Source organism: Anser brachyrhynchus, assembly GCF_964034855.1.
Source record: "Anser brachyrhynchus genome assembly, chromosome: 2".
NCBI classification, from domain to species: Eukaryota; Metazoa; Chordata; class Aves; order Anseriformes; family Anatidae; genus Anser; species Anser brachyrhynchus.
In genome coordinates this window covers 96,208,485-96,227,829 of record NC_137695.1, presented here as the reverse complement: position 1 = coordinate 96,227,829, position 19,345 = coordinate 96,208,485, and the positions used below count along the sequence as shown (strand labels likewise).

General features: G+C 37.5%; 1 protein-coding gene across 6 annotated transcripts in view; it reads right to left on the bottom strand.

The window, feature by feature from the left end:
- Positions 1-19,345, bottom strand: part of GABBR2 (gamma-aminobutyric acid type B receptor subunit 2) — a 477,830-nt gene that overhangs the window by 251,800 nt on the left and 206,685 nt on the right. For all 6 annotated transcript variants that reach the window (XM_080580419.1, XM_080580424.1, XM_080580420.1 and 3 more), the window contains one exon: positions 2,311-2,412. In XM_080580419.1, the coding sequence (XP_080436545.1) occupies positions 2,311-2,412 (102 nt within the window). The remainder of the gene's footprint in view (positions 1-2,310; positions 2,413-19,345) is intronic.

Sequence of the window (19,345 nt, the reverse complement as noted above, 5' to 3'; positions counted from 1 at the left end):
TGAGGCCACATCCAAACCTGTCCTTGGCCCCCAAATTTTAAAATTTAATTAACTTGACTGTTAGAATGAGATCATGTTCAGTCAGCAATCTAAACATCTATTGTATTTGGGACATCAGATGGAAACTGTTTCGTTCAATTGGAATTCATATATTGCATTTTTTTTTTGTCCTACATGCAAGATACAAGGTGGTTGAAAGCAGAAGTGTTATTACTCATGCAGTTTGTGCATGCTTAGAATTTTTAAGCATATTTAAGTTGATGTACAAATGCATATCCTCCAACATCCCTTTCTTTGAGCTACAATTTAAAAACGAGATTTAAAGATATCCTTAACCCTAAATTTACTTTCCAATTGTGATTCAAAGAGGCTGGAGTCAATATGTAGTAAAACTTAAGGTATTGCCAGGGAAAATATAGAACATATATTTCTGCAAATCATACTAGATATTTCTATTTTGCATTGCAAAATTCTATATTGCATTGAAATTAATTTAATTAATTTAAATTGTGTTTACTAAAATAAAAGGTATTTTTTGTCTATTTTCATCACAATTACAGTAAACAGACACCAGTTTACCAATCTTATGTTTACATCTCCTTGACAAGAATGAACATTTTCAGAATTGAACAGGTAAGTTATGTACCTAACGACAAGTGACCATATATTTCTATAAAGAATAAGTGATTGTCTAGATATATGTTTATTTGTTGCTGTAGTAATTCATTTTGCAGAGGAAATCAAGAGATAACTTTAAAATATTGTTTCATAGACTCGTCTGGTCTTTCCTATAAAACAAACAATATGTTGTTGACATATGGGAAGGCTGGAATCTCACTGCTTTTTCTAACCTCCTGCCTAAACACACTTGCTTATATGCATCTGTTCTTGTTCTAACATCATTTATGGGTTTAAAAATCTGGCTTCAGAGTTCTTAGTTTTCTGATACCATGGGTTAAACACCTGGCCAAAAATGTGGAATTCACCGATAACATATACTGGAGTCTTTTCAACCACAGACGGAAAATACAAACTGGCTTAAACTGGACACATATATGGTTCCATATATACATGATCTTATACTTTAAGTGTTCAAGCTTGCATCTGTAGTATGTAGGAATAATGCACACCTATTTTACCATGCTTCAGACCTTTTCCAGTTAGTTTCTGTAGTGGCCTAAACTTATATAGGTTGACATCCTTGTTTAAATTTCAGTATTTCAATAGTGTTCAGTCTATTATTATTTTTTTCCTGTTTTACACATATTTAAGCATTTGCAGGATTGTGGCTTTGATTATGTATTTGATGTATTTGATGCCATCAGCACCATTTAAAAAAGCTTCCTGTTGCTGCTCAATCATTTTTTCATGTTCATATGCAATATAAGATTCATAACTCCTATGTCTAGTTTATTGTTGGTTGCACTTCATAGTATTGCTAAAATATAGTTTTAATTTTAGCAGATGCCAAGAACCAAAAAAATCATTATAATAAGAGAGATATGTTAAATTATTCTGTCAAATTTCTATTTTTTTCTACTATTCATACGAAATAATGCAAATCATTATAAGCAAATAATTCAATCTAGAATGTTATGAAGCTAATGGAAGGATGCTCAGTGTTTCACTACATGATAATCTACCTTAAAAGGGCTCTGAGTCCAAAACTCAAGAGTTTTTTCATATATATGACTAAGACTGATGCTTTAGGCATGAATATTAAGCCAGCAACAACTTGCTTTGCTTTATGTCCTTATCAGTAACTATAAAAACTTTATGATATGCATGGGCATATGAGGGTCTACAGGAAACCTGGGGAGGGACATTTTATCAGGGAGTGTAGCTATAGGATAAGGAGTAATGGCTTTAAACTAAAAGAGGGTAAATTTAGATTAGATACAAGGAATAAATTCTTCACTCTTAGGGTGGCAAGGCAACAGACCAAGTTGCCCAGAGAAGCTGTGGATGCCCCATCTCTTGAAATGTTCAAGGCCAGGTTGGATGGAGCTTTGAGCAACCTGGTCTGGTGGGAGGTGACCCTGCCCATATCAGAGGGGTTGGAACTAGTTGATCTTTAAGGTCCCTTCCAACCCAACCCATTCTTTGATTCTATGATGACATTCATTGACTTAAGCAGGACTAGGTCCTCAAAATGCCATTTGTTAACCTTATTATGCAGTGGCATGCTGTAGCCACTTATACTGTAGTCATTCTTATGCAAATTTTATTAGCCTTCTTCAGAGGAAAAAAAAATCAAATATCACAACATAGTCACCACCTTCTCTTTATTCCACAAAGAGTATCACATACCTTAAGCTTCTTTACACTTGTGCACGGATCATTGGAGAAACTCTCAGTGTCTGAAATTTCAATATCTTCACCATACAGGACACCAGTCAGATCATTCCTCACCTGTCAAAAGTTGAGAAAAAGGCAAACTAGTGAACTGAGACTCAGTGAGGCAGAAGAAAATGGTCTATGTTTATCCCTGCAATGACAAGCAATGGTCTCAACGGTGGTAATATGCACCTACATTTTTTTTCCATTTCATCTAAAAATTGATCAAGGCAAATTCTTTTACCACCATAACCTACTATCAACCGATCTACCATGTCAAGAGCATTTATTACATGTGATGAAAAGTTCATAGTGGACTCCCACTTTGCAACGCGAGACTGGACGATTCTTGTGAATTTCTAGTGCTTCTAAGACCAAAAACTTTCTTGTAGCCAAAGCAATGTTTGAGACCATATAAAGGTGAAAGACTTGTCGGAAAATTCTCTAAGATTGTGAATTCCAGCAACTGACTTGAAATCACTATCAGCCCTAGCATGAATCAGCAGAGCTTAGCTTATGTCACTTAGGGTTGATAAAGCTTAATGAACTGCTCTGTGCCTCCCCCTTTCCTATGGCATTCATCTTTTCATGGGGCAGCAAGTGTTTAAGCAAGATTTGCTTAAAGGTGACACAAGTAGCCATGTTATCAACAGATTTTCTCATCTGAATTTATGGCAAGCTAGTTGAGCTGCCTAAGAGCACAAAGGTGCCAGATAACATACAAAACAATCTGGTGGACAGTTGTAGGGTGTTTGCTCTTGTTCGTTTGTTTTCCTTTTTCCATATAACTACTTCAAGGTTTTCTGTCTTAATCACTGCTGTTTTTCCTCCAGTCATATGACTGCAAAAACAGAGCTTCACATTACTGTTTCTAATACACGAGCAAAAATAATTTTAGATGGAGATAACATGGTTACAGATTGAAGTGAAGAGAAAGGCACTCTGATTTTAATTTAATAAAACTATGATCACACTCATTTCACTGATTACCTTTTTTGTTTGTAACAATATCAGAAACAGGAGAAACAAATCACAGTGTAAAAGAAATAAAAACAGACATTGCATACAAACACAGGAAATACAATGCATATGTGACATTATATACAAAAATTTAGAAATACGTAAATCATTTGCAGATACTTTCCAATGACCCTCTTAATGGGTCAGTGGAATTACAGATTTTAAATCTCCCTCCTAACTGTCCTTTTCCTTAACCTCCTTAGCACAGTCCATTCTAAACAATTAGAAAATATTTGCTATACAGTGACATGGCCAAGAAAAGAACAGGAAGTGTTATCAGTCCTTCACCAGTGAAACTTCTTCATTTGAACTTAGGTAACTGTAAAATTTATTTTATGAGAAGACAATTTAGCCATCCAAAGACCTAGGTATTGATATATTTCCTCTGCTGAAAGCCTGTCACACTCATGCCTAAAAATGCAGTAAAAGCTAGAGGGTGCAATGGGACATGAAATGTCACAGGTGAGACATCTCAGTTCAACTGGCAGCTTTACAGATAAACTCATCTCTCCAAAATCCTTCTGCCTTTCTTTAATTTATGTTTGTGAGTGTCTCCTAGATCTACGCATGTAAGTGGTTCTGTTGGGTGTATTTCATGTTTTTATGTTATTGACAAAATACTATGCAAATATTTTTGGTATGCTGCTTAACTGTTAGATAAAGACGTGTTTGGGGGTAAAAAATAAGGACGTCTTTGTACTTTGATTTTAGCTGGAATAGAGTTAATTTTCTTTGTAGAGGCTTGTATGATGCTACATTTGGTATTTTTGATGAAAATAGTGTGGATAACACACTGATGGTTTTGGTTGTCGCAGAGCAGTGCTTACACAGAGCCAAGGACTTTCGGCTTCTTGTCCTGCCCTGCGAGCGAGGAGGCTGGGGGAGCACCAGGAGCTGGGAGGGGACACAGAATGACAGCTGGCCCAGGCTGGCCAAAGAGATATTCCATGCCACTTGGCAACACGCTCAGTAATAAAAGCTGGGGAAATAAGGAGAAAAGGGAAGATGTTCAGAGTGATGGTGTTTGTCTTTGCAAGAAACCATTACATGTGATGAGCCCTGCTTTCCTGGAAGTGGCTGACCACCTGCCTGATGATTTGAAGTAGTGAATTAATTCCTTGTTTTGCTTGACTTGTGTGCACAGCTTTTGCTTTAACTTGTAAATTGTCTTTATCTCAACCCATGATTTCTCACACTTTTACATTTCTGATTTTCTCCCCCAACCTACCTGGGGAGAGTGAGTGAGAGGTTGTGTGGTGCTGAGCTATCTACTGGGCTTACACTAGAACCGTCCTTTTTGCAAATTTCCCTTTAAGCTGGTTATGCCATGTTTCTTGGTTTCTTGCCATGTTGACCAACGAAGTACTTCCTGAAGATCATTATTACACTGATTGTCTTTATTGCTTCTTTCATGGCCTCTGCTTCATCCTAACACTTTTAGTCATACTCTCAAATTACTGAGCCATATTGTTACATTATTATTAGGCCTTTTACAAGGCTTAAAACAAGTGGACACATAGACAATTATTTTATTAAAAAATAATCAGTTTTACAGAAGTAACAATCAGAATGTGCCCACCAAGATTTGGGTTATATCCTTCATTCTTTTGTGATGTTATAGTTACTTTTTAAGGACATTCTATGAAAGTGTATTCACAGACACAAAAAAAAAAAAAAAAAGCCAACAAAACAGTAAATAGTTGTTTTTCTCCAAGTATACTTGAGAAGTGGAGGACTGATATTTTAGCCCCAGCAATCCCATTAGCTGCTCCTTATGATACAGGTCTTTCATGATACAAAGTAAAATTCCCTTTCTGAAATAGACCATCAGTAATATCAAAAGAAAATAGACCTCTCTTGATCATAGTTTAGCTAATGTTCAAAATCCTTCTCCTTAGTATTAAAGTTCACTAAAACTATCATATGATGCTTAGAAAAAGCAAATTTTCTCTTAGCTAACAGAACTGTACTTTCCAAAGTTGTCATATGTTTCTAAACCATAGTGTCCTACCTTCTTCTATAAAACAAAACTTTTTTTTTTTTCCCCCCAGGTTTGCATTTCTGATATTTTCTTCAGTTTTTCTTTTCCTGGAACAGTTTTAGTAGTTTCTGCAATCTCAGGAAGACTAGATCAACATAACTCAGCTGATGTGAGCAGAGAACAGCTGATTCACGACAGGTACCTTCTTGTCAAATTAGACCATGGGAAAATGATAAAAATTAAATACTCAAAATAGACTAGCCTCAGTGCTAGCTAAAATAGGACTCAGTGGAGTGCACTTGATTAGAATTATCCATTCAGACCAGCTACTGCCTTGCTGTGCTTAGAACTTGTTCATAAACTTTGCATTTGAGGTGTTCCTTTCTCTTAAGAAACAGGCTTAAGAACCATAATGAATCTTTTTCTGAACAACACATTTAAATTCAGCCACTGAGAAATCTCTTTTCATTCCACCCCACCTGCTAGAAGCCCAATACTCTGAAGTTTTCATAGCTCTTGGACTTTCCATTGAACTATTTCTTAATCTCCCCAAAGTCACATTTTATTTGATTTGGTGCCAGAGAAGTTGAAAACCTTTCTCTGCACTGCCACAATCAGATTTTGGCTGTTTTGCAGATGCATCTGTTGTGGAGATTTTGCCAAAAGGAAGGTGTTTCTATTTCTATTATCACAACTAGATATTAGAAACTTTATCAGAATTTACAGCATCACCATTGTTGTTTTTTTTTTTTTCCCCAATCAAATCAAGTAAAATTTTTCCCCAATTTGTCAGACAACTCATCTGACAAATCTTATCTTAGCCTTGGTCTTGGGGTATTTTCACGACATTTTTCCATCTTTGCTTTCTATTTGCATAATATTGGCGCCCTGCTCAGGTTCTTTTCTTTCTAAATATTCTAAATATCTGTTGACACAGTATTGAGACTTGTGTTTCTCTGTCTTCTTACAGAAGTCCTTCACTTTTTCAAATAATTTAACTATGGATTCCTCTGATTTGGATTTGGGTCTGACATTAGAATTTGCAAAGCTTGGCCTCCAGTTTCTACAGCAGCCAATTCTTGAAAATATTGCAATTTTGGACTGCATTTGTGAAACTCAGAATACAAAATGCTGCACATTTTGCTTAAGCAGGTACTGGAATGTGTACCACCAGCAGTACAAGCAGTTTGAGAGCTCAGCAGTAATTGCTTTATTCCACCAACTCTGAGTAAAGAAAATTGTAAAAAAAACAACCAACCAACCAACCAAACAATCAAATAAACAAAACCCACTACACTTCTGCTCATTGTGTAGCATGGGATAACTTCAAGTGGAGGAAACAGATGTACAAAGTCGTAATAAAACTGCATTAAGCTCTGGTGGTGATCTGAAGTTTCTAAGTAAATTTTGCATTGATTTATAAAACAGAGGTATTATAATTCCATGTGATATAGTCCATTGTTAAAAAATTAATGAAGCTTGTAGGTATATGCCTGTTTACAATTTTATACATTTTAAAGAAACTAATATTTCATTTTCCACAAACCAGGATTATCAGACTTGATCATCAATAAAGCTGCTGACAGACCCTCGTCCTTCACTCACAGCAAAAAAAGAGTGCTTTACACAGCTCTTCATACAAAGCTGGATGAAACTGGGATTTCACCTTACTACATATTTAATAGATCTATATATAGTCATCTTCAAAAATTACTAGAGGACAAATATGCTTACCTAGCAACAAGCTAAAAAAAAAAAAAGGGTTTTATATCATATGTAAGGAACCCAGTTAAAGGAAGAAAAGGATGGCCCTTATGCTTGAGGCAATGGATGGAACACAAGGGAACTGTTTTTTATTCCACATCCTACCAGAGCTGCTCTGTGATATAGCTCATATGACCTAAATAAGATTTTAAAGTTTGCTACCAATTCTGTCTGCATCTCTTTTTCTGTGATGTGGATGGTAGCAATACTTGCCTACCTCATAGCTGCTGTATCAAATTCAGTGGTGTTTGAGAGCCAAACAACAAAGTCCCTGACCCTGCACCTGTGAAGGAAGAAATACACGGATTTTGAGGAGCCAAGAACTCACATTGAAAAGAAAGAAATGAGTTTCTTTAATCTCTAACAAACTGAGAGAATAGAGAGAATGACTAAATGAGCTGGGAAAAAAAAAAAAAAAAGTCTAGATGAGACCAAACTACAGCATTCCTGTGGTCTGTATCAGGAAATATAGGTTTAACAAAAGTAAATGAATGTTGGGAAACTATGGGCAGGCTGCTCCTTAAGGAATAGGGAAGTGAGTGCAATTACACATTAACTGGACAAGGGCCCTCCCCTGCTAGATCTCCATCTCACACTGCCCCAGTGAGGGGATCAGGACAGGTCTGGATATTACCAGTTTCAGCCATGAGTCTAGATCATCAGCCAAATTCACAGTGATAAGGTCCAAGGTAAAGAAGGCTACAAGTCAATCCCTGAGTCAGGGAAAGGGTCAGATCCAGTGAGAGGAATTAGTGTCATGCACACTTGGTGACTGCAGGGCACCGACATGACAGGTCTGAGGACAAGCTGGGAGATAAGGTCTGTGGGTCCGAACCAACTAGATCCATGCCATGCACAGCTGTGATGGAGATAGGGACCAGCACTCCTACAGCATCATTTGGGCAGGGACTGACGGCCCTGGGCCGAGCTGAAATAGGGTCCTATGTGGTGGGCAAAGTTTGGGGAGCCCTGGGGTGCTGGTCAGGGGCAGAGAGGGCTACTGGTGTTCTCGAGGCCCTGACACTGAATTTCCATTGTTGGCATGTTGTTGACTTCCTGTATCTGACATATGATGACTTCCTGACATCTCCATATTATGATTCTATCTGCACAAAGTACAAATGACACCCTACTTCACAATGATACAAAAGTGACATGTGTATTGATTTTATTTCAGGTGAACAGATATTACTAACTTCAGTGGGACTATTCACATAAGCATCTTCTCACCAAGAGTAAATTACCAGTATCCATTTTATCTCAGTACTTCGTTTTTATTTTATTCCCTTTTTTCCCAAAAAATAGTAAAGAAAGGAGATGTTCCTGATGAATTGTCAATCTAGGTAGGGATGGTGGTTTGGATTCAATCGTCTCCACTATTTAATATTTCAAACTCTGTTTCAGATGATACATTTAAAGGCATAGTTTGCTCATTTAATCCTAACTCTGCTGGTTACAAAATACATTTAATAATTTTTAGATTAATCATACTACTTTGCTTTTAACAGATATTTCCAATGATATTTTGGTTCACTAAAGCTGCATGTAAGTACTGCAAGCTAAATCCTTGTTGTTAAGGGCAGTCTAATCCTACCAGATGTTGATCATAAGAGACTCCTAATGAATGAGAACCGGTCAGACCAGAGAGATTACAGTCAGATATTTTACTAAGATTTCCTGCTAATCTAAGATTTATACTGTGTACTTTAAAATGTATTGTCAGAGTTTCAGTATAGATATATAAATATATGAGTACAAAATAAATACATAAATTAAAAGAAAAAAAAGACATTTCCTCATTGCATGGACCAAACATAAATTGTTAGTAATTGCAATGGATAGATTATGGTTTCTGGGGTTAGTAGAGATAGAAGCATCTCACCATATATGATGTGTTACAAGCAAGCATAATTATCCCTATTTTCATTCCTCACATTTAGAGGCTTAAGAGCACTAAGTGAAATTTACTTACAAGAAATAATGTATCTGGAGAAGAGAGATTTGGAAATGCTAATACTTGTCATTTGCCTTAAATATAGGAGAAAACTGAGGTACACTTATATAGATACACACAACATTTGGGATTATAAAAATGAAAGAGCAGGTAGGACCTTATTTTGAACAAAAAGACAACACCAAACAAAAGCATGGATGAACCAAAAGGAAACAGTAAAATATAATCTCAGGTATTAAAAATAGAATACCACTTCCTAATAAATAAATAAATAAATTAATTAATTAATTAAAAATACTTTTTGTGTGTGTGTAAAGGAGAAAGAAAAACAGAGATGTGCTGGACTTCCATTTTTTCTGGTAAATGTGGTTTCACGTAAAGCTTACACATGCATGATTACCTCACAGCTCATGCTTATTCAAGCATAAGTTTTTATAAAGTTAGGATAAAATGCTCTAACTTTCCCCCAAATTCTCCAAAGCAGATTTTTCTTTTTCTTATGCTTTTTGGTCATAGAAACTAACAGTAATCATGAACTCTCATGTTATTCCTAACAGCTGTGGGTAAAAAGAATTAATCGGAATTTAGGGTTGTTGTAGAGGGCTGTCTATATTTATTTATTTATTTATTTATTTATTTATTTAAAGTTGGCTTACAGTTAGAAGTTGATTTCTCTGTAACAAAAAAAGAAAATCAATCTCATCATGAGGTCACTTGCTACCAAATGCCAGGATACTACAGTGACATTAAAATTTAACAAGGAAAAAGAATCGGATCCACACAATGAGATACATAAAAAGCTTATATTCTGCTTACTCTACAAGTGTATAAGGATCTACACAATAGGTTAAGCAGGGCTTTGAAGAGTTCAGTGAAACAAACTCTCCTCAATAAAGACTGTCTGTTAAGAAAGCACACAACTCTGCAGTAGAGGACGGAGGGAAAAGGCATGGTGCATTCCTTTTAGGAAAAAAATGTGTAAGGCATTGCAAAACCAGAAAGGATCCCAAAGATGGTGTAGATCAGCTATAACAGCAGTTCCCATGCAGATTTCAGGAACACTGATGAACAGACCTGAAGAAACAAATATACACAAAACATACTTCTGGTTCCTTGAATGTGATGTATTTTCTAGAACACTGAGGGCCACATGGTTTGGATGGCTTCTAGATATTTTGCCTTCTGTATTTTTCTACAAGTTTATCAGACTTAATATGCTTCGTTGGGTTAGAAACTGGCTGGGTAGCCAGGCCCAAAGAGTCGTGGTGAATGGAGTTAAATCCTGTTGGAGGCTGGTCACTAGTGGAGTCCCCCAGGGCTCAGTACTGGGGCCAGTTCTCTTTAATATCTTTATCGATGATCTGGATGAGGGGATTGAGTGCACCCTCAGTAAGTTTGCAGATGACACCAAGTCAGGTGCGTGTGTCGATCTGCTCGAGGGTAGGAAGGCTCTGCAGGAGGATCTGAATAGGCTGGACTGATGGGCTGAGGCCATCTGTATGAGGTTCAACAAGGCCAAGTGCCGGGTCCTGCATCTGGGGCACAACAACCCCAAGCAGCGCTACAGGCTGGGAGAGGAGTGGTTGGAAAGCTGCCTGGCAGAGAAGGACCTGGGAGTCTTGGTTGATATTCGGCTGAATATGAGCCAGCAGTGTGCTCAGGTGGCCAAGAAGGCCAACAGCATCCTGGCTTGTATAACAAACAGTGTGGCCAGCAGGGCTAGGGAGGTGATTGTCCCCCTGTACTCGGCTCTGGTGAGGCCGCACCTCGAGTACTGTGTTCAGTTTTGGGCCCCTCGCTACAAGAAGGACATGGAGGTGCTCGAGAGAGTCCAGAGAAGGGCAGCGAAGCTGGTGAGGGGTCTGGAGAACAAGTCTTACGAGGAGCGGCTGAGGGAGCTGGGATTGTTCAGCCTGGAGAAGAGGAGGCTCAGGGGTGACCTTATCGCTCTCTATAGGTACCTTAAAGGAGGCTGTAGAGAGGTGGGGGTTGGTCTATTCTCTCACGTGCCTGGTGACAGGACGAGGGGGAATGAGCTTAAGCTGCGCCAGGGGAGGTTTAGGTTGGATATTAGGAATAACTTCTTTACTGAAAGAGTTGTTAGGCATTGGAATGGGCTGCCCTGGGAAGTGGTTGAGTCACCATCCCTGGAGGTCTTTAAAAGACATTTAGATTTAGAGCTTAGTGATATGGTTTAGTGGAGGACTTGTTAGTGTTAGGTCAGAGGTTGGACTAGGTTTATCTTGGAGGTCTCTTCCAACCTAGATGATTCTGTGATTCTGTGAATTCCTACAGATAGCAGAATAAAAGCAAAGGGTCTGAAGTGTGTAGCATTATATAACAATGTTTCATGCCAAGTACTATAAATGTAAGTAGTGGCCATACTAAGAATAGATTATTTAATAATTTGAAAATCAATGCCAGAACTAATTAATCAAGAAATCAGAAATGTTTATTAAAGCAAATTAATGTAATAGGAGTACTGAAAGTTGGTGCAAGCAGTCACATAAGGAGGAGTGTTAAAATCCTTGGAGGTAATACAGAGGTAGACAAATAAAGGTACTCTATAATATTATCTGTGGCAAGTAATTAACAACATACAATGAAAAATATACAATATGTCTTCTGACAAAAAAAAAATCACAAGCTTTAGGGTATGTGCTTTGATAACAAGAACTACTTAAAAAAAAAACTTTTAAAAATATTTAGAATGCATATTAAATCTGCTTTACATTGGAGAATTTGATCAAGATTAGGAAATATGGATGGAATAAGATGTAAAGTATGAAATAAATAAAAAAATCATAGTTTAGAAAAGTACCATGTATTTCGTTTGAAGCATAAGCTATTATATCACCCTCAAAAAGACTTCTATAGTATTTTTCTCATGGCACAGGAAATGTGTGAATAATGAACTAAAAGTTAGGGACTCTCAACACCAAATTACATTACTACAGGTGGACAATATATAGAATTTATTAGTAACTCTTATGTACACACATTTCAGACTACTTAGAAAGAGCCCATTTACTAAAACAATTCTAAACAGAATTCATTAGGGGTGGATAATTCAAACAGAGCAACTTGAACAATAATTATTAAGAAAAGGTTATCAGTATCAGAAGGGATATTATTACAATTATAAGGAATTATAATTACAAAAAAAAAGTGTTTTTATGTAAAATCCTTCTTGATGAAGCAGAATGAAAGCAAGAATAACATTTATGCATTCACAGTCTCTCCATCTGTGATAGATGAAATATTGTTTATTCCAACACTAAGAAAGGCATTACACAGAAATTGCTGAAGTTAAGATAAATGGGCGTTTCTAAGGAATGACTCATCTCATTCATAAATTGATATCTGAAATAGGTGAGATTAATTGCACCCTGGAAGCACCTCCCTCTTTTTTCCATTAACTATAAATGGAGCTTAGATGACTCTCCCAGGCACAGAAACAGCTGAACTGCAGGTGAATCCCAGGTCTCAAAACCTAACCCTGTCTAAAAATGTTGTTCCACTACTAGTAATATTCACTGAAACTTAGAAACCCCGGAGATCCCTTACCTTCACATTTCTTCTTTAGGAAAAGGTCAGAGGAGAGGATTGTTCTCTTGCATCCTTTCTCAGTCTGACCAATCAACTGCTGAGGGAGAACACACAAGTTGTTCATCTCCTTGGCTTGTAGAGGAGATTTGTAAAAATTAAAGTTTTTCTGAAAAAAATTGGAAGTTTTATCAACCTGGGATTTTATTTTTTTTTCCCTCCAGAAAACCTAGGCTGAGTTCAAATACTATGCATTCAGTTGCTGTAGTTATTTGCTGTATTGGGTTTACGCAGCAAGGGTTTGGTAGCAAGGGTCTGCAAGGGTAGCCTCTGTGAGAAGAGCTGCCTCACGTTAGATAAGGGCCAGTTTCAGCTGGCTCCAAAGGGACCGAATGCTGGCCAGAGCCAAGGCAATAAGCAATATTTGTGCCTCTGGGAGAGGAGATTTAAGAAAGGAGAAAACTCTTTTCCTACAGCAGCTGAGAGAGGAGTGAGAACCAGCCCTGCAGCCCCCAAGGTCAGTGCAGCAGGAGGGCAGGAGGTGCTCCAGGCACGCAGCAGCAGTTCCCCTGCGGCCTGTGCAGAGGCCCCTGGTGGAGCAGGCTGTCCCCCTGCAGCCCATGGGTCCCACACGGAGCAGATCTCCACGCTGCAGCCCGTGGAGGAGCCCCCGGTGGAGCAGGTGGATGTGGCCTGGAGGAGGCTGCGGCCCATGGAGAGCCCCCGCAGGAGCAGGCCCCGGGCCGGAGCTGCAGCCCGTGGAGAGGAGCCCACGCAGGAGCAGGGGGTCTGGGGGGAGCTGCTGCCCATGGGGGACCCATGCTGGAGCAGTTTGCTCCTGGGGGATGGACCTCATGGTACAGAGCCATGTGGGAGCAGTTCTTGAGGAGCTGCTGCCTGTGGGCAGCCCCTGCAGGCTCGGAGGGACCCCACGTGGAGCAGGGGCAGAGAGGGACCATGAGGGAGCAGCGGAGACGAAGCTTCAGGGACTGACCACAGCCCCTGTGCCATGGTCCCCTGTGCTGCTCCGGGGGAGGAGGTGGAAGAGGATGGATGGGGGGGAAGGTGTTTTTTGGTTTGCTTTTGGTTTCTCACTGCTTTAGTCTGTTACCAATAGGCAATAAATTATATTAATCTCCCTTATACTGAGTCAGTTTCGTCCATGACGAAAGTAATGGGTCCATGAAAAGTAATGGGTGAGTGATTCCCTTGCCCTTATCTCAACACATGAGTTTTTTTTATAATATTTTCACACCCCTGTCATTTTGAAGAGGGGGAATTAGAGAGCTATGTGGTGGTGTAGCTACCTACCAGTGTGAAACCACCACATTTGCTTAATTACATCAAACTCAGGGGACTATGTCAATATTTATGAAAACCTCTGTATCCAGGAATAAGCATTGTATTAACTGAAAACTATGAGTAGAACCTTCAGTGGGAAATTAAAAAAAAAGAAATGTTTACCTAACACAAAAAGCAGATGTCATTTTGATGAAAGGGGGATTACAGAAATCATACCTGTGAGAATACAGACAATAGGAAATTATTACTATTTTCAATAATCCTTCAAAATAGCAAACCACATTCCTCAGTCTTCCTAAATGTAGAAAGGTCAACAATATCACACTAAGCTTTAATTCTATATTCTGTCTGAACTATGGGAGTATTTGTCCTCCTCGCAATACACCGGGGTATTTGGGCTTTAGGCTTTTCAGGAGTGGAGGGGCAGACTTGGCTGAGTTACCAAAACAAAAATTTCAGTAACTTACTTTGCACTTGGCAATATACTGCTCCATACAGGTTTGTTTAGATCAACTTTGTAAAAAGATCTGTTTAAACTTCATAAGTCTGTCTATAATTTTCTCCCAGGTGAAAAGGCGAATACAGATGCTACTTCGGGGATGTAAGATTTTCACAGGACAATGTTGAATCAAATGATAATGCTAATATAAATAATCATGAAAATTTTACCATATGAATGGTACTCCCACCCCATGTTCCTTCCAGCTAGGAAACAGTGAGAAGTTTGCTTCTCTCTCTCTTCTGAGCCAGAAAATTTCTGCTACATTCAAGAACTAAATTAGATGCTGACTGGAGTGATGTTACTTAGCAAAGAGAAGCAATCAGGAGGTTCAAATAATAGTTTCCTCTTTTCCTCCATTGTGTATTATTTACATACAAAGAATTTTTTTCACTTGCACCTGTCTCTTAAATAGTGCCATTTTTTTCTCTTTTCATAAGATTGAATTTTTGTAGTGGGTGTTACTTAAGACTAAAACTTTAATCCACTTGGAAACAAAGTTAGAAGAAATCAAACTGAAGATGTATGACATGAAAGTAGGGGTGCATTTCTTGCACTGGTATTTACTGAAGCTTCATATTAATGTTTAACTATCAAAAATAATTTACAAATTTTCTGGAGTCTTTAAAGGAAGAAGCATAACATACTGATTAACTTTATTTTGTCACTGGGACACTGACCCTCTGAGAGAACAACTAATTTACAGATCTAAATGTCCCCTTTCTGGACTTGTAAGCACTGCTGATATGATCATTCTGTCAAAACCTTTCACCATCCACTCTCTGTGACAGATATCTTCACTATATTGCTATTTATAATGCAGGGAAACAAGCTAATTTCACAAATATTTCTGAAGCACAATCTCTTTTTGGATCCTCTCTATTTGTGAGACCATGCAAATCAACTGCAGCTCAGATCTTCCAAAGAAGGAATGTGAATCTGGCTATAATTACTGTAATCAAGAGTTTGCACTCATTCATCTATACAGCAGAAACCAAGGAGTTATGAGACCATAAGGAACTGAGACACTATCAATGCTACAAGACAATCTCTTTCCTTCTCGCTTTCAAGTCCACAATTCAGAAGAAGGTTAAAAAACCAAATTTTCAGTAGTGACAGTCTTCAAAATAGGGACCAAATTCCTCCCTCTGGGTCTCCTCAGATTATTCTATATTCTAATTAATACAAATAATATCTTCCAAGCTAGCTGCATAGATATATAACCTGGGGAATGTGGGAAGAAGATCTTCCCCAGACACCCTATCATGGTTTCATATACAAAAAAATACTTCTGTAAATACTATCTTTAAAATCCCAAATAGTACTTGCTAGAGAAAACAAAAAATAATTTGTATTACATCTGTAGCTGCACTTAGCTTTTACTACATCCTGATCTATATATTTTACATTGTGCAATGTGCTGTAAAACTTCTGGTAAGAATACTTGATAAGTTAAATTTTATTGTCATTTGACACTATAAAAAGGTACAAATAAACAAATACAACTAGTATTTTTTCTATTTGAGAAATTCATTACTCAGTGCAGTAACCTGTGACTCCTGAGTATAGTGTCATGAATGTCCACGGAAACTCCTGCAGTATTAATTCATGTAAAATTTTGAAAAGACCCTGCATTAAAAGCTTAATTCTACAGTAAGCAATTAAAACCTTTGTGTAATACAGTTAGTCCAGTTTTAATTGTATGAAAAATAAATCCCCTAAGAAGTATTTTCATCAATGGTGGAACAGACAACATTGAGAAGACACACTGCATTAAAAAAAAAATAAAAAAATTGGGTTCTTGATAAATTGACCCTACCAAACAATGCACATGATGGAGTACACAGTGTCACTTGAGACTACCATACTTCCTTGGTTCTTAGATAACGACACAGATTTGTTAAGAAATTAGAGCTGCCAGCCAGGTCATGATGCTTATCAAACTTCTGACACTTATCAAACAGCTGATATTAAACTACAGAACACTAGGAACGAATTTGAGAAAGGGGAGAAATTAATTTATCATGAAGAGCCACATTATATTTTGTACTTGTCAGTAGAAATGCCTATCACCTGCATCACCTTTTGAGGAAGCTTTACAAGGAATGCAACTTTTAGATTAAATACGGTAAGGCACTTTAATTCTCTATGAATGTTGAGTCTGTCCTCTAAAAGTGTACTGTTAGAGAGTGCTTAAGAGTAATTCTGTATAAGAGTACATGCATTACCTAAAGAGAAGTTTCACTAGCTTCTAAATCATAGACACTGCATAGACATTTCACTCAAGTCACTTTTTTTCCTAATAAAGCAAATCCCAAATGTGTATTTTCATCCTGTTTCTCAGAACGCAGACTAATCCATTAGACATTGTGTGGAAATAGCATGCACTGATTCCACAAGACTACCAAAGGGCCATTACAGCCTAAATATGTAATTCCAGAGAAAACAGAAACTTAACAATCTTTTGATATCTAGGTCAAGACTCTACTGGCCAAAGATGAAGATCCTGTGGTGGTGGTATAATTCAAGTAGAATGTGGGATGCCACCTGTGGTATACTATTGATGTACAAGGTACTTTCTATAACAATTCAAAGGGCGTTTTTAGAACCACTTCAGAAACACAGGCCTGAAATGTAGTTTCATAAGGGCTATAGCACATGTCAATGACTCACTGGTATGTTCAGGTGGAAAATATCCACATTATAAAATAATGCACAAGATTCCTTTTTTTTTTTTAATCAAGAAATAGATTATGCATTGCTATTTTGTAGCATAAGAATATGCAGGCAGATAACAGTCAAACCGAAGTTATTCCTAATGTAGAAACATACAGGACTACAGATTTTCAAACACTTTCAACAGCTCCAAACTCTTCTGTTTCTTAAGGCAGCATAGTCATATGAGGGCTTTTTTATGCCAGACCAAGCAGGCTGGGGAAAAAAAAAAAAAAAAAAAGTCCTGGAAACAAAAGTAGTAATCTCAGTGCACTTCATATAGGCTTAAAGCATGCTACAACATAAGATTTGCCCTAAGCAAGAGCTAAAGGTCCAGATACCAAGATGATCTAGATAAAGTAAAAGTAACTAGCACAACTCATATCATGCTGTCGTTCTTTTTTGGGCCTTATGTGTACACAACAATATCAACAAAGGTTTTAAATAAATTAGCAGTGTATCTTCAACACAATTTTCCCTTCATCTCATCTATGAATCAAAATCCAGAGATTGCTGAATTGCTCACCTCTTTGAGGATGAGACATTAACCTTAAAAAGACTGAAGCACTGATTTCTGTGAAAGTCATTCCAGCAGAAGGAAGCAGCAGCCATGTAAGAGCTGTATGGGGGCTATGCACCCACCTTCAACTGCTGCCACCAGATAAGGTGAGCAGTGGCTGTGATCATTCTACAAGGAATCATTCCTGCTAGGAAACCTCACCTCAGTATGCCTATCACTGAATGCTTCCTGAAGAAATGTTTTGATGTTACTGTTCTGTTTCCAAACCCGAAGAAGGAAAGGCAGTCCTAGGAAATGTCAGAAAGGCACATGAAGTGGAATAGGATTACATGTGCAAAATTAATGACATCTAACATTTAATTAGCATGATAATGCCACCCATTGCCTGAGGAAAAAGGATAAAATTAAAAATAAAGATGAGAAATTCAAGACTAATAAAAGACATCCAGGCATATAATATCAACTCTTTACTACTAAAAAGTATTTTCAAAAGGTGTCATGCACTTGAGACAAAGTCAAATTATGCTTTTCAGGGAAGCCCCAAAAGTTCTCCCCATCTGTCATGTGTCAGAGTTGAAGTTCAAGGCTGCTTAAAGGAATGAGAGAAAGTCGCTATAAATCTGTAACAGAAAAAAATACTTAATGTTTAAAATAATTCAGTTAATATATGCTATGCTAACTTTAAACAACATCAATTTTTCAATCCAAGTTAAAGTAAAGTAAAGCAAGACAAAGTAGTGGCTCTACTAGACCATTTTCATCTTTCTTTATAGGACTACTACATGATTAAATGTTGTTTCATAGTTTGGGGATTGTCCCTTGCTCCTCCAACTTTAAAGAGAGCACTGAAGCTATATTAACAGTCTTTTGAATATCGAAGAAAAACTTGCAACAACATTTTCTGCAATGGCGTATGGCTGCTATTTCACACTTTATTTACTTCAGAATCCTCAGAAGGATGCCATATGGTGGTGATAATTTACTGTACTTGAGCTTCTCAGTTTGGTTCACGTAATTCCTCCACTGAGATTTCAATTGTCAGCTAAAGCTGGACTCCAGTTACCTGTGAAAAGTCCTTCTAGACAAGAAAATTCCCCCTGGCTCTTGTATGCATCTTTTTTGAACACTTTAATGCTTTCATTAATTGCACTTGCTTTTTCTCTGCTCTGACAGACTTCTACATTCTGAAATTTCTTCCTTCTAGTACTTTTCCTTAAGCTCTTTAAATCACAGCAATTCTTGGCATATCTGATAATCAACTCCTTTACAAATAAATTCTGCACATCATTTTATATTACTTTGAATGGGATACTGAACAGGCGTTATCCTGCATCTTAGCATATTGTCCTAAGTTTGGTCTCTTTTACAGCAATGTAGTTAAAAATACCATGGTGGCATCTTTTCATTTCATTGGCTTTATGTTCTCTTTTCTTACAGAAGAATCCTCCAGGGTTACATTAATACAACTATTTGGTTTAAGAAAGTAAAGTCAATTTTATCCATGACTTTAAAGGAAGAAGTTTTCTTTCCTTGTTTAACAAGGAATAAGTTAAAGGGAAAATGATACAAAAATACAAGTAGTTTATCAGGACTATCTGAGATAAAATCCCTAATTCAGTATGGAAGCCAGAAGACAAAATCTTCTAGGCTGCCTGAGAATTACTTGATGTGTTTTATGCTATAAAGAAGCAGGAAGTTTCATTCGTA